General features: G+C 39.3%; 1 protein-coding gene across 16 annotated transcripts in view; it reads left to right on the forward strand.

The window, feature by feature from the left end:
* SYNE1 (spectrin repeat containing nuclear envelope protein 1) overlaps positions 1-22,443 on the forward strand; it is a 546,282-nt gene that overhangs the window by 351,103 nt on the left and 172,736 nt on the right. For 14 of the 16 annotated variants that reach the window (XM_030928648.1, XM_030928649.1, XM_030928634.1 and 11 more), the window contains 8 exons: positions 3,338-3,523; positions 3,697-3,819; positions 4,189-4,371; positions 5,568-5,711; positions 12,409-12,603; positions 13,691-13,831; positions 20,365-20,532; positions 20,743-20,904. In XM_030928648.1, coding sequence (XP_030784508.1) covers positions 3,338-3,523; positions 3,697-3,819; positions 4,189-4,371; positions 5,568-5,711; positions 12,409-12,603; positions 13,691-13,831; positions 20,365-20,532; positions 20,743-20,904 — 1,302 coding nt within the window. The remainder of the gene's footprint in view (positions 1-3,337; positions 3,524-3,696; positions 3,820-4,188; positions 4,372-5,567; positions 5,712-12,408; positions 12,604-13,690; positions 13,832-20,364; positions 20,533-20,742; positions 20,905-22,443) is intronic. The other 2 variants (XM_030928645.1, XM_030928646.1) reach the window with 1 other exon arrangement.

Genomic DNA, 22,443 nt, shown 5'->3' on the forward strand with positions numbered 1-22,443 from the left:
GGAGACAGTACAATATAGTGTGATTAGTGCAGAGACAGAAGGCCCAGGTGCTGAAGGAGCCCACAGGACGGTCCTCAACCCAACCACCAACCAGGAGTTTAAGAAAAAAGTGCAGAAAGGCTTCTTAGGAAAAGGTGATGCTGGGCTGAGTCCTGAAAAATATGACAGCCTACTTGTGGAATGTATTTAGATAAAAATGCATACTGAAATCCCAGCAGTAAATGTGAGGAGTGTTTTTTGGTGCTGGTACAAGGGATAAGAGATAAGAATAGAGAGATAAGAAAAAGATCCTAAAAGTCTCTTAGGAATTTTAACCTTATCCTAAAGTCACTCTGAAGCCTCTGAAACGATATTCTGCCTGCAAAGGACAAGTTCAGACTTGTATTTTCAGAAAGCAAATTTAGCAGCCTTTGGAAAACACATTGAGGAAGGTAAGACAATATAAAAGACGGTTTCAGTATTTCAGTGGACAACAAGGCCTCTCTTTGGAGATTAGGAGGAGAAGACAAAGCCAAGAGATACTAAGCAGCTAGAATTCTCCAATTTGGAGACTTGAATTGGGTGAAAGAGAGGGAGGAGTCAAGGATGATTCCCAGGTTTCTATGACTTGAGCAGTAGGGTGGGTTGACTGCATCATGGGGCACAGTGAAAAAGACACCAGGTCCTGAGATGATCTGGCTCAGAAGCTGAAGAGAGAACGCAGACTGTAGACTCTATTTTGGTGAGTTCTCACGTGTACCCTTTAGGAAGTAAAGCAGCCTGTGTTTATTTAAAAAGAATGCACTGTGAGAAAAGCCATTGTGTTTTTTGGGAGGCCGAGGGGGGTGGATCACTGGAGGTCAACAGTTTGAGACCAGCCTGGCCAACATAGTGAAACCCCATTCTCTACTAAAAATACAAAAATTAGCTGGGCATGCTGGGGAGCGCCTGTAATTCCAGCTGCTCAGGAGGCTGAGGCAGGAATCGCTTGAATCTGGGAGGCAGAGGTTGCAGTGAGCCTAGATCGCGACACTGCCCTCCAGTCTGGGCGACAGAGCAAGACTCCATTTCAAAAAAAAAGAAAGAAAAGAAAATCTATTGTGTTTTTCCTAATGTCAGAGATGTGAGAACCAGAGTGACTTTATAGGGGCCTGAATGGGGCTGGGTAAATGAGGATGAGGTCAATGAGAATGGGTAGCATTCCCAGGTCAGGCATTCTTAGGCACAGAATAATTATGGTTAAAGAGACAGGTTGATAATGTTTACCAAAGAGACCCAGGACTTAATAGATCTGGGAAATAACAGACTCAGGAAATGTCCTGATGTCCTGGTATCTTATGAATAAAAGCGTTCTTGGATCTACACTAAAAAAAAAAAATTTTAACATGGATTCTTGTGGAAGACAGCAGTTACACAAAGATTAACAATCTTTTGTCGCAGGCCCTTGTAGAGCACATCTCCGCCGATTTTTTGCTTTGTCTTATGTGTAAGCAGACATCATGCCTGAGGCGGATGCATTCCTCTTTCTGCTTTCGGGAACACCCTGCTTTGTCAGTGCAGTAGCCATTCTTTCATCCCTTGACTTTCTTAATAAACTTGCTTTCATTTCACTCTGGATTTGCTGCAAATTCTTTCTTGCACAAGATTCAAGAACCCTCTTTTGGGGTCTGGAATGGGACCTTTTTCCAGTAACACTAATGTCAGGTGAAAAAGAAAGATGGAAAACTATAGTTATGTTAGGACCTCAATTATTAATACCTAAAAATATGCCCAAATGTATCAGCAGTTAACTCTTAAAGTTATTTCTGGGTTATAAGATGATGAGATATTTTGTTTTCTTCTTTATATTTTCAATATTTTCCAAGTCATATATTTTCTATTTAATATATTTATATATTAAATATATATTTAAATCATTTATTAATATACTTAAATTATACATTTACATTAAATATATATTTAACAGATTATATATATATCTCCTTACTATATATGTTTATCTGTAAAAATAAATATATCTTGTATAGGGGCTGGGCGTGGTGGCTCACACCTGTAATCCCAGCACTTTGGGAGGCCGAGGCTGGCAGATCACAAGGTCAGGAGTTCGAGACGAGCCTGACCAACATGGAGAAACCCCACCTGTACTAAAAATACAAAATTAACTGGGCGTGGTGGCGCATGCCTGTAATACCAGCTACTCAGGAAGCTGAGGCAGGAGTATCGCTTGAACCCAGGAGGTGGAGGTTGCAGTGAGCCAAGATCGTGCCATTGTACTCCAGCTGGGCAACAAGTGCGAAACTCCGTCTCCAAAAAAAAAAAAAAAGATAAATATATCATGTATAAATATGTATCTTATTATATATCCTATACAGATAAATATTTATCTGTTAAATATATATATTTATAAACATTTATTGTGAGAAAAGAAAGTACTTCATTAAAAAAATACAGTCTATTGCCTAAGAATAATATCCTATTCTTCATTTCTCCTCTTTACACATTACACACCCCACTAACTGCACATTCTAGGTTCACCCACCTCTGTACCTATGCAGATGCTGTTCTCTCTGTGTGAAATGTCTTTCATCTTCCCCTTCATCTGTCAGATTGCAAACATCCTTCTGACTGGGCTCAGATGTGACTCTTCCCGGAGACCTTCTCCCGATCTTCCCCAAGTCGCAGTCATCTCTTCACACTGGCTTCTGTTTCATTCTACTTTTCATGAAATGTACATTGTATGGTTACTTATCCATTGTATTTCTGCTAGACCCAGTAGATGATACCATTCTGAATGATCAGGACTGTTTTTTCTTCTCTTGATATTTATTGCACGTATCTTCTACCCCCTTTGTCTCACTTAAAGCAAGTGAGCCAAGGTTTTTGCTTGTAATGCTCTTGTTCTTATTTTCATTTCTTAGATAAATATGAACTTCAGTCTTAGCTATAGAATATGAGAGCTGAAAAGTAACTCTTTAGTTTAAACATGAGAAAAGGTAGACCCAGAGACACGAATAAGACACCGAGTATGTTTGAGCTTTTCACTGCTAGAATTCCTGTGTTCTGGCCCTCACAAGGGTGCAGCTTGGGTTTGACAGAGCAGGAGCCCCATGGTCCCATGCGTAGTATAACATGTGACCTCTGCACATTGTTTACAGTTCCTGAACTGTGATTTCTTTTTCTGTGAAATAGTTACAATAGTAGGTGGCTACCAACTAGAAAGTGGTCACAGGGGGGTCGAAGGTTAAACACAATAACGGACACACAGAACTTACACAGGGCACTTTATGCCATGCCATATTGAATATCTATACCCCTCTACCTATGTGTCAATGTCATGAATGTTAACAATTCACCCTAGACCCTGCTGGAAGAATCCAAAGAAATCCACAGTGACCTGGAAGTAATGACTGAGAAATTACAGTACCTCACTAGCGTGTACTGTACAGAAAAAATGTCCCAACAAGTGGCAGAACTGGGAAGGGAGACTGAGGAGTTGCAACAGATGATCAAAATTCGTTTGCAGAACCTCCAAGATGCAGCTAAGGTAAAAAAAACAAAACAAAACAAAAAAAAAAAACCACAGAAAAAAAGTCTGTCATTAAAAGAAATGCCACTGTGGAAACAGTGCTCACCTGTGATGTGGTTTCTTGGCTGTGATGTGATTCTTCACCTATGACTTTGGACTTCAAGTACAATATATTGATATTTACTCTCTAGGATATGAAAAAATTTGAAGCGGAGTTGAAAAAGTTACAAACTGCCTTGGAGCAAGCCCAGGCAACCCTGACTTCTCCGGAAGTTGGACGTCTCAGTCTCAAGGAGCAGCTCTCTCATCGGCAGGTAAGCCGAACTAACTTGGAGTAAATAGGGACAGGGACCTATACTTTTAAAAGAGGATAGCAAGGAAAAATGCCTCCTAAACTCAACACTGTTTTTTTTTTTAATTTATTTTTAAATAGAGACGGGTTGCCCTATGTTGGCCAGGCTGGTCTCGAATTCCTGAGCTCATGTGATCCACCCACCTCAGCTTCTCAAAGTGCTGGGGTTACAGACGTGAACCACTGTGCCCAGCCCCTAAACTCAACACTGTTTTAAAAATGTTTTTGCAAAATGTTTATAACTTGCAACATAACTGTAATTTAGTGCCTCTTGCTTATGAAATAAATAATTTAAATATTAAATTTTTGAACTATGAAATCGCATTTTCAGCATCTGTTGTCTGAGATGGAGTCACTGAAGCCGAAGGTGCAAGCAGTGCAACTCTGCCAGAGTGCCCTCCGGATCCCTGAGGATGTGGTTGCCAGCTTACCTCTCTGTCATGCTGCTCTGCGGCTGCAGGAAGAGGCCAGCCGGCTGCAGCACACCGCCATCCAGCAGTGCAACATCATGCAGGCAGGTGAACAGTGCCCACGCCAGCAGAGCAATTGCTGATGAATCATGGGGCTTCTTTTCTTAGCATTGTGTGGGCTCAGCCATCAAAACACATCCAGGGTGTTGAATCTGACAGGCTGTTGTGGTTTTATAAAATAAGGAGATTAAAATGCTGTCATTTGGATCACCCACAAAAGCATGGGGAATGCTATATAAAAAATATCCTTGGTGAAAATTATCTTTTAGTGATATTTTTAAATAAAGAACTTGTAAAGATTTATTTCTATGCAATGAAATGTTTTTATCTCTTATTACTCAACTGAGAATCATCTACAAACTGATAATACAGGTTTACTGTTATCTTGTGTTACAGAGTTTTTTCATATTTCAGCTTATGGAGGCATTAAATCCATTTTCTTTTGAGTGTCTAAAAAATGCACTCAAGTATAATTCTTAGTCTCTTCACCTAGTGAGAGAAAATCATTTACCAGGAAGAAATGACACTATTTACCTTATGTTTCCCTTCAACTAATAATTCTTGCTTTATCCAAAAATTGTATCAATAGCATCTCATTAAAATAACTAGTGGCTCATTTGGTCAACTATCCTTTTCCCCTGTTATCTTGTAATTTGTTGGACAGAAAATTCCTGAGGGTAAAAGTCATGCATAATTCATATGTATATACACTTTTGTTTGGTAGAGATGGGGGTGTCACCATGTTGCCCAGGCTGTATTGAACTCCTGGGCTCACATGATCCACCCACCTTGGCCTCCGAAAGCGCTGAGATTACAGGCTTGAGCCACTGTGCCTAGCCCATAATTCGTATTTTTATTCCCTACCATAGCACTTAGTTAAGTGTCTTACTTATATATTCAGTATTTGTTAGATGGAAAAATGAAATAATGTTTCCCACACTGCTTCACCCTTTCTGACTATCATGTTCCATCTTCAGGATGATATCGATAGGGAAAAAAGAGAAAGAATCCTAACCACTTAACTATTTTGATTCCGTCAATAATTTTGCTACAATATTTTAGAGAGAAAGCTCTGAAATATCTAAGTAAAGAGAAGAATTCAAACCATTTAGGAATTTTACCCATCATTTCTTTATTCCCTACCCATACAGGTAAAAAGGGAGTTAAACTACAGAATCACTTACCTAGTTATTGATCAAGAAAAAAAAACTGTCTATCTTTCTATGTTTTTTTTTCAAAGGAGGCTGTGGTGCAGTATGAACAATATGAGCAAGAAATGAAACATCTCCAGCAACTGATAGAAGGAGCTCATGGAGAGATTGAGGATAAACCTGTTGCCACTAGTAACATACAGGAGCTGCAGGCTCAGATTTCTCGGCATGAGGTGAGAGAGAAATGTAGGCAAAATACCGAGGGCAGGAAACTGGATTGATGAGCGTTTACGTTTGGTTTCTAGTGAATGGAAGAGAACAGTTTCCCCTGTCCTGCACTTAATGTGTTGAGCTCTTGGGAGGCCTCTTTGACTATCTAAGCATTGTGAGTGCCGTTTTTGCTGATTCAGTAACACATGCCTTCCCCTTGATTCCACCTCTCTAGACGTTGTTCACATTATATGGGACTCACGGATTGTCATCTCCTGCACCTAGAGTTCTCACAGTTAATACACTAAAACACAGTCCCATACCCTGTTTTTAATGCCTGCAAAAACAGCAATGCTCAAAGCTTTGCTGCACTGATCGCTCTCTTGGTGGCTCACGCCTGTAATCCCAGCACTTTGGGAGGTCAAGATGGGCAGATCACAAGGTCAGGAGATGGAGACCATCCTGGACACCATGGTGAAACCCCATCTGTACTAAAAATACAAAAATTAGCTGGGCGTGGTGGCACGTGCCTGTAATCCTAGCTATGTGGGAGGTTGAGGCAGGAGAATCACTTGAACCCAGAAGCCGAGATCGCACCACTGCACTCCAACCTGGCGACAGAGCGAGACTCGGTCTCAAACAAACAAACAAAAACTTAATATTTTAAACATATTCTTCTTTGAAATATTACTCATTTCAGTTCCTCTTCCCAAAATCAGAGGATGGTCCAGGTTGTTTACTTTGCTAGTTTTCAGATTGGGCCAGCTATCATGTGCCTCTTTTTCAAATGTTCTTCTTTGTTTGTTCCTTTGGCATCATTATGACCTTAGGACTTGGCCACTCCTTGTGCTGTCCCTGTCCCGGAGATCATGGTCCTTGAGTGATTGAGCTTAGCAGGGAATTTCCTTTCGTGAACTGTCAATTCCATATAGGTCAAGTTCACTGTTTCCCTTGGGGGCTGGTTCATAGCACTGTGAATTTTGGTAAATAACTGGGAGGAGGGTGTCTTATATTTTCTGTACTGATGATAGAGTATATGGAGTATATCCTTCATATGCTCTTATTTTAACTTTGTCATGAGAACAACGAACAATTTTTCCAAACCACTCACGTTGAGATTCTCAAAAGATTCAAAGCATTGCTTTGTAAGGGTGAAAAATCTCACCCCCTTCTCCAAATGCAATTAATTATTTAATCTCTTGACATACACAAACATTAATAATTTTCATTTATATATGATTTACAAAATCATTTAAATATCCCACCTACATTTACTCCTACAACTATAGACATCATCTATGTTAGTGATTTTTCTTATGCAATGGCTAAATGAAAATGTAATGTAGATTTTTGAAACCATTGTTTATGTTGGTCTGTACGTTAGACTGCATATTACGTGTTTATTTTGAAACTATTTTTAATCCCATCTAGGAAGATCTAAAATTTTGTTGTAACAAGTCTTCTATCATGGTACGGATATTTTTTAAATCGTTTCTGGAGTAATAATTATTGTTACTACTAAACATTTTTGTTGTATGGTTTTTCTTCCCCAAGAAACTTGTGCTTTTTTTTTTTTTTTTTTTTTTTTTTTGAGACAGAGTCTTGCTGTATTACCCAAGCTAGAGTGCAGTGGCAAGACCATGGCTCATAGTGGGATCATGGCTCATTGCAGCCTCCACCTCCTGGGCTTGGGCAGTCCTCCCACCTCAGCCTCCAAGTATTTGGGACTACGAGCACATACCACTACCTCAGGCTAGTTTTTGCATTTTTTTGTAGAGTAGAGACAGGGTTTCGCCATGTTACCCAGGCTGATCTCAAACTCCTGGCCTCAAGTAATATGCCTGCCTCAGCCTCCTAACGTGCTGGGATAAAAGATGTGAGCCACCATGCCTGACCAGCTTTATGTTTTTTAAAGTAACTTACAAAATTTTATATCTTTTTTAATATCAACCCTATGAGGTAAGAATTTATATATATATTTTATATATATATATATTTATTTATTTATTTTAGATGGAGCCTTGTTCTCTGTTGCCCAAGCTGAAGTGCAGTGGCACAATCTTGGCTCACTGCAACCTTCACCTCCTGGGTTCAAGTGATTCTCCTGCCTCAGCCTCCCGAGTGGTCGGGATTACAGGTGCACACCACGATGCCCTGATAATTTTTGTATTTTTAGTAGAGATAGGTTTGACCATATTGGCTAGGTTGGTATCGAACTCCTGACCTCGAGTGATCCACCCACCTTAGTCTCTCAAAGTGTTGGGATTACAGGCGTGAGCCACCACGCCCAGCCGAAATAAGGATTTTTTTAAAATCATCTTTATTTTACTGACCAAAAAAACCGAACTTAGAAAAAAGTGACTTCCTGAGCTCCCAAATCTAGTAACTGATTGAAATTAGACTCGATCTCAGTATCTTTGTCTCCAAATTCTGTGATTTTTCTTCCACTGTAATAGAAACTATCTGGGCTACTTAATGAAACAAAAGAGAATAACGAAGTCCCTGGAAAATAAATGAGTCCCCCAAGGTCACAGAGTGAACTCAGCTCAGCCAGCAGTGGACTAAGTCTTCCCAGCTCTTGGTCCAGTGAGCTGCTTATTTTGTCGCATTTTCTTCCACAGTTCTGAACATCCATGTTACGTTTATTAGTTTTAAACCAACTGTGACTTAGAACACATTTTCATGTAAAAAATGACGCAGTCCTGTGTGAGCTTCATTGTATGTATAAAACAAACACAGGAAGGAAACTGCTGAGTGGAGAAAGCTTAACCAATGATAACATACAAATTGGGAAGAGGGTTTCTTCCTGTATTTTCTATCTTGTTTTAATTGAATTTCAATCTTATGGTGAATCTAGTTTTCTTACAAATAACTTTAAAAATAACTGATCATTTATTTATGGCTAAAGAATTTATACTTTTAAAAATAATTTTTCGGCCAGGTGTGGTGGCTCACACCTGTAATCCCAGTACTTTTTGGAGGCCAAGGCGGGTGGATCACAAGGTCAGGAGTTCGAGACCAGCCTGGCCAATATGGTGAAACCCCGTCTCTACTAAAAATACAAAAATTAGCCTGACATGGTGACAGGTGTCTGTAGTCCCACCTACTCAGAAGGCTGAGGCAGGAGAATCGCTTGAACCGGGGAGGTGGAGGTTGCAGTGAGCTGAGACTGTGCCACTGCCCTGCAGCCTGGACAACAGAGCAAGACTCTGTCTCAAAATAATAATAATAATAATAATAATAATAATAACAATAATACTTTTGCAAAGGTTGCATTTAATTTGAAAAAAATCATCCTGCCACTTTTAAATCATAGGAGAGGATACTCAAGCCTCTTTTCTTTCCACCTGATGCGGAAAGCCTGCTCCTGAATACCAGAGACTGGCCACAGAGGGCTGCTTGTCTTTTAGTGGCCACTCTACCTGAAATTCCTACCTTTATAAACATTTTCAGAAATTTTATAAAGAGAATGGGTAACATTAAACCAAGTGTTCCATTTTATTTTAGTGGATTTGACCACAGCTTGAATAACCAACCCTCGAAGGTAATGAGATTACAGGAGGTTTATACTTACAGAAGTAAGTCGTAGAGTACTATTTCTCAGTGGAAGTCACGTGCATTGGAGTCACATGGGCTAATTATGAAATGCAGACTCTCATACACCTAGTCAATCAAAACCTTTGGAAGTGGTGACCAGAGTTGCATTTTTTAAAGAAACAATCCAAATGAGTTCTGTATACAATAAGGTTGAGAATTGCTGCATAAGAAATGGTCACTTGCTGCCAGTGTGGGCACATCTTTGCAGGATACTGCAGTAGGGAGCTGTGCCCAGCCATGTGATTACAAAGGGTGGAAGGCCTAAAACTAACTCTGTCTATTTCACAAAGATTCCTCAAGTTGCCAGGCGCAGTGGCTCATGCCTGTAATCCCAGCACTTTGGGAGGCCAAGGCAGGCAAATCACTTGAGGTCAGGAGTTCGAGACCAGCTTGGCCAACATGGTAAAACCCCATCTCTAATAAAAATACAAAAATTAGCTAGGCATGGTGGCGCAGGCCTATAATTCCAGCTACTGGGGAGGCTGAGGCAAGAGAATGGCTTGAACCCAGGAAATGGAGGTTGCAGTAAGCCAAGATTGCGCCACTGCCCTCTAGCCTGGGTGACAGAGCAAGACTCCATCTCAAAAATAAAATACAATAAAATAATAAAAAAGATTCCTCAAATTTTTGTACAATGGCAAACCATTGTATGAAAGCTTGGTGACTTGAAATTCAAGGAGTCCAATAATCTGCTAGATCTATCTTCTAGTATTAACTAGTTACAGTAAATGGCATTTATTGAGTACCCATGTGCTAGCCACTAGATGAGATATAGTAAGTAGCTATTCAATCACTGCTTTTAAAAATCCTGTTAGGTTTAATTAACTGCATCCCCAGAGGTAAAGAAGCAATGATTTCTGCTTTTTAAGTCCTTGTTTAAAAAATTCCTGGCCAGGTGTAGTGGCTCACGCCTGTAATCCCAGCACTTTGAGAGGCCAAGGTGGGCAGATCACGAGGTCAGGAGATCAAGACCATCCTGGCTGACACAGTGAAACCCCGTCCCTACTAAAAAACACAAAGAAAAAAATTAGCCAGGTGTGGTGGCGGGCGCCTGTAGTCCCAGCTACTCGGGAGGCTGAGGCAGGAGAATGGTGTGAACCTTGGAGGCAGAGCTTGCAGTGAGCCGAGATAGCACCACTGCAGTCTAGCCTGGGCAAAAGAGCAAGACTCTGTCAAAAAAAAAAAAAAAAATTTTCCTATACTATTATGAGTCAAGAAGACTGCCTGCTGGCTGAGTTCTGCTGGACTGTTTTTCCCCCCACTCAGCTTTGGTTGGGTGGGAAGAAACAAACGAAACAACAATAATAACAAAATGCGTGTGTGTGTGTGCGCATGTGCACGCATGTGTTTTGCATACAGTCAGCCCTCCATAGCCATAGGTTCTGCATCCATGAATTCAACCAAGCATGGATGGAAAATATTTGAGGAGAGAAAAGGATGGCTGCATCTGTACATGTTGACCTTCTTTTCTTGTCATTATTCCCTAAATGGCACAGTATAACGACTATTTATAATACATAGCATCTACATTGTGTTAGATGTTATTAGTAATCTAGAGATGATTTAAAGTATTTGGGAAGATGTGCATATGCAAATACTATACCATTTTACGTCAGAAACTTGAACGTCTGTGAATTTTGGTATCTAATAGGGTTCCTAGAACCAATGGCCCTCATTTACTGAGGGATGACTATGTATACATATGGGTGTGTTCATGTGTATATGTGTGTGTATATATATATGAATGTGTGTACACAATTATTTTAAAGACGTGATTTAATATTTTTGTCACAAAATGTGTTCTTTTTTTTTTTGAGACAGAGTCTTACTCTGTTGCCCAGGCTGGAGTTCAGTGACACAATCTTGGCTCACTGCAACCTCTATCTCCCGGATTCAAGCGATTTCCGGCTAATTTTTGTATTTTTAGTAGAGACAGGGTTTCACCATGTTGGCCAGGCTGGTCTTGAACTCCTGACCTCAAGTGATCCCCTTGCCTCGCCTCACAAAGTAGCATGAGCCACTGCACCTGGCCCACAAAATGTGTTCTGTGCGTACAATAAATGACAGTCTCTCAAACAAAGAAGCCAAATAAAAAAAATTAAAAAGAATAATAGTTTTGTACTTTTAGGAATCATGTTTTGAAATATGTATTTTCATTTTTTAAAGATGCAATAAAGTATAATTTTAATATTTGATACTTAAAATATTTAAGCAAGAAAGTAAAACTTTAATATTTTAGAATTACCATACTCCTAAAATGAATCTATAGTTACCTTTTTAAGGGCTATGTGCTATCCAGAATATATTTCCAATAAGCTCTTAATAAAATATTTAAAACCTCTATCTGTCATAATAAATTTTTTTCATTCTTGTCTGCTCAAAAACCAAAAAAAATTATTTTTTCAAAAGTAAATGAAATTAAAAGCCATTAAATCCGAATTGCACTTCAAGTGTAAAGTTCTAGTTAAAGCCTCAGCATCATGATGAAATGCACAAGAGAAAATTTGATGAATATGCGAAATTTTATTTGGGGGTCAATCTGCATTAAAAATTAGGATTTCCATATACAATATCTAGCTTATCTAAAAAAAATTCCTAGGGACATAGGAACAGATAGGCTATTGACTATGTGACCCTATGTAAAATAATGACTGTCAACTTTGTTGAATGTACTCAGTAGGGTAAGAGCTGAGCCTTGCATTTTTTTGGTGTGGTTTTAGCCATCACATGACCTAATTTCCATGGCATGAACCATCTGGTAAATTTCAGATGCTTTCCGCTTTTTAAGAAAGTTGTCAGTTCCTAATGTTGCGGAAGTTCATGGTTCCATATGGGGACTCTCTCGATTAGAAACCATTCATTCGGCCTCCTCCCCTCATTTCTCCTTTTGTACGGACGCGGGGACGCGGGCTCGGGCACTTTGGCTGTGCCTGCGCTGCGCCGCGCAGCCTGCGGTCTGGCTCGGTAGCGAGATGCTGGAGGACTCGCCGTCTCCACATCCTTCCTCCCCGGCCCGCGCGGCTCTGCGCGCTCATTGGCCCGCCGTGCAGGAAGATGAACGCTACTACTTCTGTTTCCTTTTGATGCTGCTCTGACACCCCGGTGGGGGAAATGTTTCCTCAGGAGCTGGCGCAGAAAATTAAGGGCTACCAGGAGCAGATCGCTTCTTTGAATTCCAAGTGCAAGATGCTGACGATGAAAGCCAAGCACGCCACCATGCTGCTGACGGTGACCGAGGTCGAGGGGCTGGCGGAAGGGACAGAGGACCTGGACGGGGAGCTCCTCCCCGCGCCTTCGGCCCACCCCTCTGTGGTCATGGTAAGGATCCAGTAGGTTCCCGCGGCTTTGCTCTTTGACTGGAGCCTGGCGAGTGGCTCCATGTTCCCCCTCCGTGGCTGATTTCAGGGACCAGCCTTCGATCTTGCAGATTAAGAGGGAGAAACAGTTTCCTTAACTCTCTTTGACTACCTTTGGGCCGGGCCAATCTTTGACACTGTAAACAATGACAGTTAAAATGAAACTGTGTGCTCGAGACAGCTGAATTACTTAACTTGTCAGCGGTCTGCTCTGTATTTGTTTATAATTTCACAATAATACTGAGAGGCTCTGAGCTTTAAACAGTAATTTATTTGCACAATGTTTTAGTTGTCTGGGGGATGGGAAATTCATGGCACATATATTTAGTTGTGTTTTGCAGGCCAACTAGCTAACTACCTATGTGCAGGTACTCTACTGTATAAATGTTTAATACAATTTAGAAGAACAGCTATTGTTAGAAAAAATATGAAAACAGACAATCTAAAGCTTGGCTTTGGATTAAAATAAATCAACTTTGTTATTTTCTATTCTGCACCACTGTTTTCCTATACACTTGATATCTAAACTGCATTGAGTATTTTGGTGACTATAATGTTTTCCAGTGCTGTGTATTTTCCCTAATATGTGCTGTATCTCAGGTAATGAGTAACCATACCTGGGCCCATTTGGCAATACACTACTTTGGGTGCATTTATCTCCCTACGATATTTGAAATTTGAGATGTCCACGAAAGACCAAGCTTTATTTCGTAGAACTTTCCTCATTTGTATGATTCGTGATTTTTCCAGTTATTTATAAAGCCACAAACTCTCCAAAGAAAGGAAAATAATGAAGTATTTAATCAACAACCAAACTTCAATGTCATATGCACCCCCATCCCTGATTGTTTTACAAATGATTACTAGCATCATAGTCTCTTGAAAACACAACTTTTAAATACTAACACAGGATTAATATATGAATTTGGGTCCCGGTAATTCTAACCTTTGTTTTATAATTAACTCTGTTTTGGCCTGTGCCTGAACAGGACTTATATTAACATAGCTAATTGATTTTCATGTCCTTTGGGCTACATTTTATGTGGCAGATGACTGCAGGTCGCTGTCACACTTTGCTGTCACCGGTCACTGAGGAGTCTGGGGAGGAGGGAACCAACAGTGAGATTTCCTCTCCACCTGCCTGTCGCTCCCCTTCACCTGTGGCTAATACAGATGCTTCTGTTAACCAGGTACCTCCCACTTGGCATTCCTCTAGCAATATTCTCTGGGCAGATGCAGGACTCCATTCTCTGATTCCATTAGACCATGGGTATGAATCTCAGACTTTGTTGCATTTGGTTCCAGGGACACACCAATAGGTGTTATAGTTGCACAAACTATGATTGTCATGTGTCTCAGTAGGTCATCTCCTCTCCTGGGCTACAGAAAATGGCATGAGCAAAAATTAGGTCATGGGAATGATAGCCCAGAAGGCCCTATTTTAAGACATTATGGCCTTAGTTTCTAGCAATCATCTGGAATGGGGTTCTGCATCCAACAGAAAATGAAAGATCTGTGTCACCATTGTAAAATAACATGATTCGATGGCTTTATAACATGCATTGAATATAGTGTTGGCATTTACCAGCTCAGATTTTGAAGATGGGAAACTTCTGGTCGTTATGTCAGGCTTCTTTATTTACAACTTGTGTACCAATTTAAGGAATGTCTACCATATTTATACTAGAATGCCTAGTAGATCTGAGTGTTTAACTTATCTTTCAATAATCTTAAATCTTATTTTCTGTAAAATGGGGAAAATAAAATAACCATTTTGTTATAAGAAGCCTTTTACCATGTATTAAATGTAGATAATACTAAAATTAAATGTCAAAAAAGTTTTATGTCAAATATTAGATAGAAATCAAAAAGATGCCTTTATAGTAACCAAAAACTTTTAATGCATGTTAAGTAATACTTTATTTTTTAGTGACGACAACTAGAAAATGTCAACTATCCTATGAAATTATGTTTTTTCAAAGAAGTTGATATGTATTATTAAGGGAGAAGCATTAAACAGAGCAAATGTTTTATAACCTGTATTATAATTGAATATAATTCAGTTTTATTATTTTTATTTTAAAGCAGAAGCATTCAGACTATCATAGGATTTCTGTGATGAAGAGAATCCTCCCTCATTAAAAAGAAAAGGAACATCAAAATGATGAAACCTTTAGTTAATACAATTACACATTCTCTTGGTAAAAATCAGGATAGCTCTAGGGAAATTATCAACTCATCCATTCATCAAACACATTCTGACACCTGCTCAGCATGAAACCTTGTGTTGGTTCCTGAGGATGCAGCTGAGAAGGAGTCAGCATGGTCCTACCTGCAAGGCCCTGACAATCTAGAGAGAAAGGCAGACATGGGACAGATAATAACAACGTGATCAGAGGAAACTAAAAACAGCAACAAAAAAGGAGAAGTTCAGGGAGCCATGGGGGATTTGGGAAAGTGTTCTTCAAATTCTGATTTAAAAATATGTATTACTCAGTCTTTGATGATTTGTCCTTCCCTATGGTTACAGATGTTATTAGAGAAATTGAGCCACAGTCAGCTGATTATTATATAGAAAAAAGTTGTTCTATGTAATATGGTCTAGGTTCTCAAAATTTTCAAACTGAATAGTAAATACTTATTTGAGACTAACTTTGTGGAAAGAATATACCTTTTCTAAAATTGTAAATCTCCATGCTACTTCTTGTAAAGTGTCAAAGTGTACATGAAAGTGCCCTAAAAATGATGAAATATGCAAACATTTCTATTATTATTTCTTGACATTAACCACAAAGCTTCATCAGATCCTAACCCTCAGTAAGATTAGGCTTTAATTCTTCCCTCTCCCCTAGACACAGGAAAACATCAATAAAATTGCATTGTTAATCTAAAATACTTACATGTGATGCTGCAAAGTAGGGGGAAATGCCTTCACTTAGTTTAAGACAGACAGGTTTACTCTGAGGGAGCTGTTAAAAAGGAAATGTAGTACACTTGGTGTTCATCAAACAAATCAACCCCATCATTATGGCCACATGTTATTTTTGTGTAATAATATAAGTTAGAAGACAATTAAAAAATATGACACCATGACCAGTAATGCACTGAATTTATAACATTGTCTCTTGAAACTGAGGAGGACATGTAGGATCCCCGTAAGTTTCAGTTTTCAGATTAAAAACCCTGAGTTTTGTGCACAGAATGTGTACAACTGTTTCAGGGAGCAGCCGAATAGAACTGCTTTATAAAATCACAGTTGTTAAAAAAAAAAAAAAAAAAAAAAAGGTTTTGTGCCTGCTGTTCCTGCAAGTAGATCTCCGTTATATAACTACCTAGTCCCACTCACAGTCAGTGTATTCTGTCTCTGACAGTAGCTATTAGCTAAAACGTAATAACAATTTAGCTTACTTGAAGGTAGAAATACCGAGGCATTCCCAGATTTTGCTGCAGGCTTCTTGATTCCCCTTAGAAGCAAGCCAAGTCTTAGACTCTGCAGAAGAGTTGAGAGAGGAATAGATTTGAAAAGAGCGAGCAAGAGTATAATGGGAAAATCATTGGCCTCCAAGTGAAAAGCTCACACTGAGTTGCAGCTCTTCCTCCTCTAAGCTGAGGGCACCTGGGAAGTCCCTTCATACCCTCATTTGTAATTGGGAAGCGCTACTACTCAATTCACAACGTTGTGAAAATGAAATGTGACATTAATCATGAAAGTGCTTTTTAAACTAGAAAATGCTGATCAAATAGTAGCTACAGTTGTCCAGATTTATTTCCTTAGGAATCTGCTCATAATAACTCTTATAACTTAAGCACATAAGCAATAAGAAATGTATTTTTAACAGTGACTCCTCACTACATCAAGTATTGACTTTAGTAGTTATTTATAGTACTGAGTGATTTATTTTAATTGAATTTATGTATGTACCTCAAATAAATAGAAATTATTCATCTATAAAAGGTGATGTATTTTCAAATCCTTTTAAGAAACCAGGAGTTGTCATTCCTATCTGTAGGCATGAGCCATACACACATACACACACACACACACGCACACACACAGTGAGAGAGAGAGACTGCCAGAAAAAAATTATTTGTAATAAATTTATTCTAGCTCTTTTGGGGGCCTTCTGTATTTATAATAGAGTATCTAATGTAAAATGTTTACACCATTTAAAGCCATTCCTGCTTTTCCTTGTGGAGAGTAATAGTATTACTTTACATGTATATAAAATAATATAATTTATAATATAAAGTGCCTTTACAAGCATGGTTTATTATGAACATATAGGTCAGCTTCTTATTTGCCAAACACTCCACAACATGCTCAGGATGAAGACGAAAAGCACTGACCCAGACAGCCCTTAGGGAGCTTACAGTGTGTGTAAGGACAGGCAAATGCTTACAATAGAGGGTGGCAGGTGGTGTGGCAGAGGGCAGCACAGTGTTGTGGGAGGGCCTAGAGAAAGCACCTAAACTAGCTGGGGTCAGGCAGGGGTCAAGGATAGCCCTCTTTGGTTTTAAGTGGGGAGCACAGTTAGGCAGTTGGAGTGCAGTTGAGTCGTGTGAGATGAAGATTTTCAGGCAGAAGAAACCACCTGTGGGAAGCTGTGGAGGCGGGAAGCAAAATGGCCCATCAAGGCAACTGCAAATAGTTTCAGTATAATTGGAGAAACATTGGAGGGGGGCGGGGGGGAAGTGAGACTGAGAGGGATATGGGAACCACATCATGGAGGCCCTGAATGCCACAGGAAGGAATTTCAGCTTCCTCCAGAAGCTAATATTTAACCATTGAGGGAATTTAACGAGAAGCTCTGTATAGAACTGCGTTTTAGAACTGATACTTCTGGATCAATGTGGACAGGAGAATAGAGGTGTGCAAATTCAGAGCCAGGGGAGCAGTTAGAAACAGAAGTTGCACAGTCTCATGCTTGGTCCACCCTGGTGATAAAAATGAGAGAAACAGGTCAGGAGGGACTACAGAGGCCTGGACAGCTCCTGCTCCACATAAATGAGGCAATGTCTCCTCTGTTAGCATTACTTCAATAAAGACACAGGGCCCAGTGTTACCATACCTTGTGGTTTGCAAAACAAGCTATGAATGTGAATTTTAATGAAATCTCTCTATCTTCATGAAGAGAGATTTTAAACAATTTAAAACATTGTATAAGCCACACTAAATGTGTGCAGGTCAGAGGCAGCCCACAGGCTGCCAGTTTGCAACCTTTGAATTAGGAAGTTGTTACTGTAATGAGAACTTGAACCAAGGCTGTGGCCAGGATATGCGTCATTAGCACTTCATCCTCCCATAAGCAGTGGATGGTAAGGGGGAGGAGAAATCAGGAATAAATCCCAAGTTTATAGCTTAGGTGAGAAGACATTCCATTTATTGCAAGATGGATAGTACTTCAGTGTTTCCTCCTCAGTTGGTTCATTTTGGAAATGTTGACTTTGAAGAGCCTACAGGATGTGCATGGATATGTGAGTCTGGAGCTTATCAATTCACCAGTATTGGCGACTGAGTGGAAAACAAACTACAAAAGAGCAAGAGTTGAATGACTAGAAAGCTGGGAGGAGAACAGAGAGATTTTTTAGAAAGTGTTTCCAGAAAGGGTTTTTCAGTACTATTGAATGCTAGAGGTCTGGCAAGGGAAGGGATGAAAATTCATCATGTTTTGTCACAGAAGCTGGTGAGAGCAAGCTCTGCAGTCATCAGGATCAAAGCCCAAACTGGAATTTAGAAGTGGATCGAGGGTGAGAAAGTCCCATGTGAAAATCACCCTTTTAGAAGTTGGATTATGAAATGAAAGGGAGAAAACAAAGAAATGAGGATGCAGCCTGTGCGTGCAGGTGCATTCACATGTGATGACCCATCACATTGTGAACTGCGGACTTTTCAGAAAATGTGATCTCCTTCAAGAAAACAAATAAAAGAAACAGTATGTATAGGTGTTTTTAGATGGAAAAGTGAAAGTCAACAAACCAGGAGAGGATGTTAATAGACCAAGGTCCTTGAAAAGGCAGTTTATGGGATTCTCAGAGTCTGTGGGAGAGTCAGGTTTAAGCAATGAAACTTGCAAGCATAAGATAAGGGTGAGTGTGAATATACACAGACTTTTGAAAATTTGAGAAGTTGTAGTATCTCCGTGACAGCTTGGATTGCATGTGTATGTGTGTGTGTGTGCGTGTTTGTGTGTGTATTTGTGTGTGTGTGTATCAATAACACACACACATGCATATATGCACCCTGGAAAGAAAAGCTGGATTGAGTCATGTTTGTGGTTTTCCAAGTGGATGAAGTAAAGGTTAAAAGAGCAAGAGAAACAAGAGTCTTGGCAAGAAAGGAGTTTAAGTAACTTTAGACATAACTACAAGTCCAATTGAGTGATGACAGCATACAAGGGTGTGGAGGACTGAAGTGGGGTGGGAGTGAGTGAGGATCAATGCATCTAAACCTATTAAGGACATGAGGAGTAATCCACTCAAGACAGTGACAGGGTTAGGAATGAAGAGGAAGCAGTCTTCATATTCCAATGTCATCAATAAATGTTGGGGACTCATCTGGAGACCTCAGGAACAACAACAAAATGGGTAGAAGCTGTCATAGTCACTCAAATATTATTTCATGTAATCCTCAGTCCCACCCAAGGTTGGACCAATGAGTGAACCAGTGTGCAAGATGTAAGTTATTTGCTCCAATTATATAGCTACACTAGAGGAGAATTTCCCTAGAATCTCAGCTGTCCCAGTCTGAATTCATTCTACTGCGTGACACTGCTACATTTGTTTCTCAGATGGCTGGAGCCTTCTTCAATGCTTTTTACCAATACATGATTATCAATAAGACTCAGGTATTTTAAGCTGACATAATTCCCTTCAACAGTCCAACTGCAAAAACAATGAACTTTATAATAGCAGTTACTCCCCCAATTAAATTTCTACTGAAATACAGATAAATAACCATAGAGACAATTGAAAACCATCTTTACTATGTCTCTTGATATATCTTTACTACATCTCTTGATATAGTAAATTTTATCAGTACAAATAAAATATGTAATGTTACTTATAACACATAGATTTAAAAAATTTGAAAGCATGATATTTCATCATTCACTTTGATTTTGTGTGTGTGTATACTTTGAGGAAATGAATAGAAGAAAACCTTTCTATTATTTGTTTCTTAGAGTAGTTGTAACTTCCCCATTACATTTTTCTTATTTAATATCAAAATATTTAAATTAATTCTGCAAATAATGAACCCACAAATAGTGAAGATCTGGCTGCATCTGTAGATTTAATTTTATTTAAGTCAAGTAGTTTTTCAAATTAGTTAAAACTAATGAATACATTAGGCAACATTTTAGGAACTAGATCATTAAGATTCCCTTTTTTTGCTATTGTAATCAATCTTTAAATACATGTGTACTGCTTAAATCCTTTTTATTTCCATTTAACAAACATAGAATAAGAATGAGATTTAGCAACTTGAAATATTGGTAAAGTTGTTTTTTGATGTATATAAACAAAAATTCTGAAACAACTATAGTGTGCTTCGATACAGTCTTTAAATTTTTCTGGTCACAAGAGGTTACTAATTTACTAGTTTGTAGTGCTCCATGAAAGGTGTAGATCTGAAACCTTTCCTTGACATGACCAACAGTACCCAGAGCATATTAATCTAGACTTTTCTTTTCGTTTAATTCAGCACTGTGCTTTGCACTCACAGGACATTGCATATTACCGAGCCTTGTCTGCTGAGCGGTTGCAGACAGATGCTGCAAAGATTCACCCCAGCACATCAGCGTCCCAGGAGTTGTACGAACCAGGATTGGAGCCATCCGCTACTGCCAAACTGGGTGATTTGCAGCGTTCTTGGGAAACCTTAAAGAATGTGGTAAGTCTTCAAGGTGGACTTGTTTATGCCCACCAGACACCAGTAAACTTAGGGATTGTCTTATGAAATACATGCAGAGAGTTTACACATCCACTCCACAGTTGAGTACCCTATGTTGGGCCACAGAGGTAAAGCACTGAAGAAAGAAATGTTGTAATCTGAAAGATAAGGGCCTGGGAAGTATTTGGTAATATCCCTTTTCTGGTGTAGATCAGTGAGAAGCAGCGCACACTCTATGAAGCTTTGGAACGCCAGCAGAAGTACCAGGACTCCCTCCAGTCCATCTCTACGAAGATGGAAGCCATTGAGCTGAAACTCAGTGAGAGCCCAGAGCCCGGCAGGAGTCCAGAAAGCCAGATGGCTGAACATCAGGTACAAATAGCCATGACTTCAGTTTCCTGCTTGATTAAATAAGTGCACTCTTGTGACTGTTTGGTCTGTCAGGCATGTGTTTGAGATAGCCAGTTGACTTTTTTTTTTTTTTTTACCTTATCAGTTCTTCCAGAGTAAACAAGAGTCCCAATGATGGTCATTTCTACTGCTGATTCAGGCAGGGATCTGAGAGAGAGAGAGAGAGAGAGAGAGAGAGAGAGAGAGAGAGAGAGAGACAGAGAGACAGAGAGATTCAGACCTTGAATCTAATTAAAGAAAGCTACATGCATTGATGTTGCTTTTTAACTTCGATTACACAAAATGTGTTTCCTTAGAGTTGCCAGGTTATTTTGGTTTTGTTGTGAGCCGTTGTTGTAAGAAGAAAATATACTCCAAATCTACCTTTTCTGGATATTGTTGTTTTAAGAAACTTAGCCAGGGGGTGTCCCTCCATTATTACTTCAGAAAATATGTCTCAGGCTTCATAAGTTCTGAGTCTCATCTTGTAATTGTCCCTGACTTAAATCATTTTTTAAAAGGTTAGACTAGGCAAAATATTAGCTTTACATGAGAAACAGAGATGATTACATTAATGCAGAAAGATATTGTTAAAAATGTGTCCATTTAAAATGCATGCTAAGAAATGTTTAGAAATTAAAATCTGGTTAATACTTTGGCAGTCTGATGAGGTATGCTGTTAAAATTATATTTATTTGGTATAAGTAGGGTCTTAGGATACTGAGGCACACATTCTCCTACATATTCATCACCCTGATGTAGGAAAATGCTGCCTGTCTGGGACAAGGAGCGTGTGACAGTCCTTCAGAAGGCAGGAGGGAAGAAAGATATTTTTAGATGTTAATTAAAAGCTATGAAAGCATGGGTTTCCAGCATGTTTATCAAAGACAGGGTAACTTAACAGCTTTAAGAGTGAAACATTGTACTTTGTCTTTCTTCTACTTTACATCTTCCTAGTTTTGGAAGCAGGATAACCTTGGAATACACTGCTTGTTCATATGTATAGTCAGATAAAATTGCATTCTTTTGCAATATATATATTTCAGTATAACACAAAAATGAGAACATTTCATCTAGAGACAACATATTGAGAAATAGTGGTTTCAGGTTTTTTACACTCTTGTAGCTTCTGAAGATAGAGATCAAAGTGCATAGTGTCCACTTTTAGGCCTTATTTTGGTAAAGAAAAAAAAAAACAAAACTATCTTCCGTAGGTCTTTCTGCTATCCCATAGTCACCCACCCTCAGCCACATTTGTAGAGGGTGCCATGAAAGCACAAAATGAGAATTAACCCTTGTTATCCAAGACCAGATCAATCAGGAGGACAGTCAGGGGCTTGGGGGACTATTAAAATGCCATTTACTTCTGAGCTTCCTCCATTTTATCACTAGAGTGCTAGTCTCTCAAACCCCTCTCCTTTCTAAAGGGGCCTCAGTGTCTCCCATTTCTCTTTAGCTGGTACCCCAGTTTTCTGTTGCCAGTGGCCACCTCTTTCTCATCTGAAGGGGTGTCCCTATTGC

This window comes from Rhinopithecus roxellana, chromosome 4 (assembly GCF_007565055.1).
Source record: "Rhinopithecus roxellana isolate Shanxi Qingling chromosome 4, ASM756505v1, whole genome shotgun sequence".
In the NCBI taxonomy this organism is placed as follows: Eukaryota; Metazoa; Chordata; class Mammalia; order Primates; family Cercopithecidae; genus Rhinopithecus; species Rhinopithecus roxellana.